At 38.6% G+C, this 5,972-nt stretch overlaps 1 protein-coding gene across 7 annotated transcripts; it reads right to left on the reverse strand.

The window, feature by feature from the left end:
- Positions 1-721: 721 nt before the first annotated feature.
- Positions 722-5,206, reverse strand: LOC112168254 (G-type lectin S-receptor-like serine/threonine-protein kinase At4g27290). 7 transcript variants are annotated; one of them, XM_040507044.1, is made up of 9 exons: positions 4,952-5,206; positions 4,255-4,340; positions 3,136-4,133; positions 2,839-2,952; positions 2,516-2,655; positions 2,201-2,411; positions 1,829-2,072; positions 1,571-1,721; positions 722-1,487 (listed from the first exon to the last, which is right to left on the reverse strand). In XM_040507044.1, the coding sequence occupies exons 3-9, from the start codon at positions 4,052-4,054 to the stop codon at positions 1,191-1,193; spliced, it is 2,076 nt and encodes a 691-aa protein (XP_040362978.1). In that variant the 5' UTR covers positions 4,055-4,133; positions 4,255-4,340; positions 4,952-5,206; the 3' UTR covers positions 722-1,190. The 7 variants fall into 7 exon arrangements, with proteins under 7 accessions (XP_040362978.1, XP_024161146.1, XP_040362977.1 ...); XM_024305378.2 differs by having other exon boundaries at positions 4,255-4,359; XM_040507043.1 differs by having other exon boundaries at positions 3,136-4,340.
- Positions 5,207-5,972: the final 766 nt, after the last annotated feature.

A 5,972-nucleotide genomic window follows, 5' to 3' on the forward strand; every position in this document is an offset into this window, starting at 1 on the left:
TGGGGCAAGAGGGTTGGTGAAGTGTTGGAGGTGGCGGCCCGACGTAAGTGGTGGTACAACCAAGGCAGTGGGCAGTCGGCGGGGTCTATGCTTGAATTGGGCTCGGCCTTACATGCCTGTGATCTCCTTGCTAGTGCTTAGGTTTGGGTTCACTTATTTGGCCCTGCCTTGACTTTTATTTTATTGCTAGTTTTTGTTTTTTTATGTTGTTTAGTTTGGTTTGGCTTTTTTGCGAGTAATAAGTCTTTACATTTGTTGTATAAGGCTAATCAAGTTATGTGACTGTGTGTGCACTCAAAGTGCCTTGTCTACTTTAAGTAGGCGGCGAGTTCCTTGCTTCGTCAAATAGTCGCTACAGCCTAGTGGCAGGGTAAAGTTAAGTGTTGTCAAATTTATTCTCCGGTGGCAACATACTAGAAAAGCTATGCTTTTGGTAATTATTCTTCGTTGTAATCGAGTTATCTTTCTATTATGTCAAAGCAAATAAAGTAACTAATATGATAGAGCACTCTTAGCTAGTTGGTGCCTGGTTAAATACACTTATTTAGTAGAGCCTGATATCATTTCAAGATGCTTTCTAGATGCTTATTGTAATTAAGGGTTTAGCCTTAATGTCTCCCTCTTGTATTCGGTAGTTTCATCAATCAAGGCTTTTAGGGCAGTTCGAAAAAAAAAAAAAATCCACTATCTCCACAACCAATACAGATCAAAGTAGGTGACATGTAGATTTATCAACTCACTAAATTGATATCACTATGACTGCATTTCATGTTCAAGGGCAGCTCTGCTCCTTGAGTTGGGTTAGAATGTCAAATGCACGAGGGGTGAGCTTTGCTGAACTGACCGGTCTGTGGTGACATTGCTGACAATTGACGAGGCAGCTTCTTGCTCCCCCATATATTGTAATAGACTTTAGAGTAGCACAGTCTAGCCAAGTGTTATCGTGTATAAAATGTCTTCCCCCTCTAATCTAAAGAAAAGAAACAACATTCGTTTTCCACCAATTTTTATAAAATTGGCTTCTACTTGGATACATCAATATGAGTTGCAAAATGCATGTTTCTTATTCTGAATCAAGTTACCTCATGTTGAAGTATAATTTCTAGCGTACAGATGTAAAGCTTACCTGTTTTAGATATATGAACATGTCCTCAACAAAGCAGCATGAACCTGGCTACACAAATTGATCCTTACCGAGCTTCCAAAAGCGAAATGGATGTTTCATTGGTTGATGATTCATTACCTATATCAGGGCCTGCTTCATGTTCCTTTTCCATAAAGAAACCAGGTTGTTTAGGTTGAGTCAATGCAATATCACTTCCCAACATTATAACCACAGAAGCCATGCTTGGCCGATCCTCAGGATGATGTTGCACGCACAAAAGACTAACTTGAATGCAACGTAACACATCTGATAGATTACATGAGCTCTCTAACCATGAATCAATCAATTCTAAAGGCCTTCCTTCATTCCACAATCTCCAAGCCTGAAACACGTCAAACCCCATTCGTCAATTTCTATGTATAAAGGTTTAACAAGTAAAAGCAAGAACCTTTTTTTGATACTCGCATTTCCAATAAGATTATGGCTATCGTCTGGATGATAAAAACCCTTATTTCGCCTTCCACTTATAATCTCCAGCACCAATATGCTGAAGCTAAAGACATCGGACTTCACAGAAAATAGCCCATCAGCAGCGTATTCAGGTGCCATGTAGCCACTGTAGTAAGTAGAAACATCGCAGATTAGTAAAAGAAACTAAACCATTGAAGTCAATTATTAAAAGTAGACATGTCTATCATGACAAATGTTCAGAGGAAAACTTACTATGTCCCGACCACTCTCTTAGTATTTCCTCCAGTCTGATCTCCTCCCGCTAATATTCTAGCCGAGCCAAAGTCTGAAATTTTAGGATTCATTTCATCATCAAGTAGAACATTACTTGCTTTTAGATCTCTATGTATAATCCTTAGCCTGGAATCTTGGTGGAGATAGAGGAGACCCCGAGCAATTCCACAAATGATGTGGAAACGTTTAGGCCAATCTAACAGTAGTTCTTCCCTCGTTTGATCTGGCAAGTTCATCATTCCAATAGTATATTATTAATCCGAAATCCAACTATTCTCTATATGAAACTGTTTATCTCCTAGGAACAAAACTAATTCTACCAAACTTTTACAATATTTCAAAACTAAATACCAAAAATGAAGATGTCCAGGCTTCTGTTGGGCATGTATTCATACATCAGCATTTTCTCCTCTTCTTGCACGCAATAACCAAGAATCTTTACAAGATTTCGGTGCTGAAGTTTGGCGATCATTATAATTTCATTCATGAACTCGTTAAATCCTTGGCCAGAACTGCTTGAAAGCCTCTTCACGGCAAATTCTTGTCCATCTGCTAGTGTCCCCTGTAAGTTTATACAGTATTTCAAATTTCAAGTACTGTGAAATTCAGTATGAAGTCATTCTTTGTTAGTTATGGCCGTTATTCTGAAGCAAGATGAAAGTTTACCCTGTAAACAGGTCCAAAGCCACCTTCTCCAAGCTTCATATCATCTGAAAAGTTATCTGTTGCACTAGCTATTGTGCTTATGTTGAAGAGCGGGAGCTCCAGGTCCTCCTTTTGTGCCCTTTCTTCTCGTTTCTCTGTCTCTGATATAGCATAAATGAACCTAATGTTAGGTTTAGGGTGTAGCCTATAAGAAATGTAGAAGAAAAAAGTAAACGCACTAAAACTTATTCAAAGCACATAGTACTTTCAAGCCCTTTAGCCATTTGAGCTCATCCAAATACAATCAAACATAATTCAACATAATTTTTACAAAGTTAGTCTACCTTTCAATTTGGTCCTGCTTTGGTAGACATAGTAGCCAACTAAGAGCATTCCTGAAAACACTGCAGGTATCACAACAGCAACTATAACTCCTGTGTTCACTTTATCATCATCTTCTTGTCATGGTTAATGACACAGTAAAGTAGGAAAAATATTAGATTGCAGGCCCAGAGAAAATTGAGAAAGCAAGTTTAATGACTTAAATATAAAGACAACAATGAGATTCTTGAAACACACTAGCAAGAATAACTGAATTCACATAAAAGTCTTTCAGAAGTTCATGTTACAAAGTACCATACCTATCTCTGAAGCCGACATTCGAATGTATAGATCCTGGCCAGCACCCGGAAAGTTTCTGATATCTAGTAGATCGCCAAACCAAATGGCGCAGCCAGAACCTCCTGCTCTGATATCCGAGCTTGTATAAGCCATACAGGAACAGTTGTTCAAGCATTTGGCTCTGCATTCCTTGATGTTCATACTTTTGTTCACCCAAGAATGTGTAGTATCCGGCAATTTCAAGTTAGTAAACTTGACAAACCCGTCTTTATCACTTTCCTGGCAGCTTAGGGGTTTCTTGCGCGTACATCCAAGTGACCAGTCTGTCAAATTCCATTTCTCTGGTGACTTGGGAGTGAATCCTTGTAGACATTGACAGACTGGATTGTTACTAATGATACAATTTGCATTTGCTCCACAGAGGTCATATTGATCACAGAAATCTCTAGGTACTGATGCATAGGCCCTCCAAGTTTGCTCTGCTGCAATCCATGTAAGGCGATCGCGTGTGCCTGTGGTTCCATTTAAGACCATGATTGAAATTACAGACTTGTTTTGAAGTTTGTACATGCAGTACACTTCATCATCACTATACACAAAGTCGAAACTATAAATTGGATTAGGCCTTAGTTCTGGTGCACCACTGAATCTTAGGCCATTCCATGGTCCAGAACGATAATATTTCACACCACCTTTCCAAAAATATGCCTCAGGATATGCATGAGGTTCCATTTCAATCCCATAAGTGAATTCCCCTGGACATGGGTCTTCTGAATTTTTCCATGCTGATAATCCCCATTTAAGACCTGTCCTAAAGTCCCATCCCATCTTCATTTCTGGTAACAATGTATCAGAAGGATAATCGAAGCTTTGCCACAATGACTTTCCATCTGTCACATCTCGTACTACTAAGTTTCCAGAATCTAATAGCTGTACCATTACACTGGGGGTATACTTAGGTAAACTTGTCCACCAAACAACACTCTTATTCTGACCCAACAGCACAAGATATCCTGTGCTGTTTATCATCAACACACCGGATGAGTCATCAATCGGGTTGCATCGATTTGCAACCCAAACAACAGTTTTAACCGGGATGTTTTTGTACCAAATTCCCAAGTAACGATTTTTCGAGTTACCTGGACTAAAGAACCCCAGCTCAAAGCTTCCATCACTTGAAATCAAGGTGCTGCTGTTATCATGAATAGACTGCGAGGGACCGATGCTGTCAACTGCAAATGAACCTGTGAACAACAGAAAGAGCAAACTAGTACTAAACACCAGAAAACAAAGATCACCCATCGAATTTAATTTTCCTTCATTAGCTACCCACTCTACTAGTAGCATTCATATTCAAAAAATGGAAAGAAAATATATGGTTGATCAAAAAGGAAACAAAAAAACATGCGGTGGTTGAGGATCTAGAAGAAGATATGCAAGTTCGGACAAAGCCTATTGACTAATAAGCATGCATATTAGTCAAAGGCCGGCAGCATTTAGTACATACAAAATTGAAACTTCGTCAAGAGATGAGAGATGATAGCACTAATTCCTAATAAAACAACGACGTCTTGCTCCAGCGCCCAGTATTATATTCATCAAACTATGGTGGAAAAACACTAATTCCTAATCACTCAATCGTCAAAGTATGGTGGAAAAACACTAATGGTGTTTGACAAGCTTGTCAAAGGTAAACTCTTCTTTTGATTTCTTGTACGACACTACACACACACACACACCAAAAGAAAGAAACTAAATAGGAGACTGATTCAATGAATGAACCCATACAATAATTGCTGAGCAGAACTAGTTTTGGTGGAGTAGGGAAGTGATTACCATTGTTTAACACAGCAAGCGGGTGGGCCTGTACCCCCAGAAAAATGCCAGCAGCTTTGCCTAAACTACAGGTCTAAAATGAAGTATGAGTTTCCGGCTCAAAAGAATTTAGCTTTGGGCCATGCGAGCTCATCTGAATTCAAATTGGGTTCGGGGAACTGTTTGTAAGGTTTGTTGAAGAGGACGAATGTGAAAATGGTTTCTGCTGGCGGTATGCGACCATGCGCCATGGATAGATTTTCTCAGGGTGGGGGCCTTGAGAATTTGGGAGTTTGTGGGCCACTTACGAAGTTTTACTACACTGACAAAAAGTCACCGACAACAAGGTTATATGTCCGTTTTTATAGTTTTTAGGGGACTTCCGCGCATGACTAAAATTCACCGGAATGTTATGTACATTCCTTTTTTTAAAACCATTACGTTAAGCCAATTCTAAGAAAATTTTTAAACTTCCCTAAATACCCTTGGATGATAATATATTGTAACATAGAAATATTTATTTCCTTTCAAAAAAAAATTTATAAATCAGGATACAATAGTAAACTAATTTATAAAAATGAGAAATTTTCTCATGATGTTCTCTGCTCATAATTATTTGTACTTTTTTTCTTTCTTTCTTTTGTGACATAAAAGTAAATTAACATGTGCGGAGCACGTATTAAGAGATTAGTATTGTTTTATGAGAGACTATTGCAAATGAATAATTCATTAAAAAAATGCGTTCGTTTCTATATTTTTGGGCTCTAGGGGGGGGGGGGGTGTTGTTCGAAATTTGAGATCCAAATAGGACTTGGTCACTTGGGCTCTAGGGGGGTTTGGTCTTTTTTTTTTTTTTCCTTCTGAGTTAAGTGCTATGATGAGACTCATTCTGATACTGCGGGCCCCACATGAGTTGGTCTGGGTTAGCTAGGGAGAGGGGAGGAATCGAACGACCCATATTTGAGAAAGAGAAACAAAATTGACAAGCTTATATTAAATCAAAGGTAATTAATTCAATAAAAAAAAAACCTAGAAAGTTGAA

Source organism: Rosa chinensis, chromosome 5, assembly GCF_002994745.2.
Source record: "Rosa chinensis cultivar Old Blush chromosome 5, RchiOBHm-V2, whole genome shotgun sequence".
Taxonomy (NCBI): Eukaryota; Viridiplantae; Streptophyta; class Magnoliopsida; order Rosales; family Rosaceae; genus Rosa; species Rosa chinensis.

Excerpts from the sequence above, each read along its gene's own strand:
- LOC112168254 (XM_024305372.2), bottom strand. The coding sequence starts at position 4,462 with ATGCTACTAGTAGAGTGGGTAGCTAATGAAGGAAAATTAAATTCGATG. Across the intron at positions 2,412-2,515 it reads GCTTTGGACCTGTTTACAGG|GGGACACTAGCAGATGGACA; the intron begins GTAAACTTTCAT and ends ATAAACTTACAG. Across the intron at positions 2,073-2,200 it reads CCTGGACATCTTCATTTTTG|ATCAAACGAGGGAAGAACTA; the intron begins GTATTTAGTTTT and ends TGAACTTGCCAG.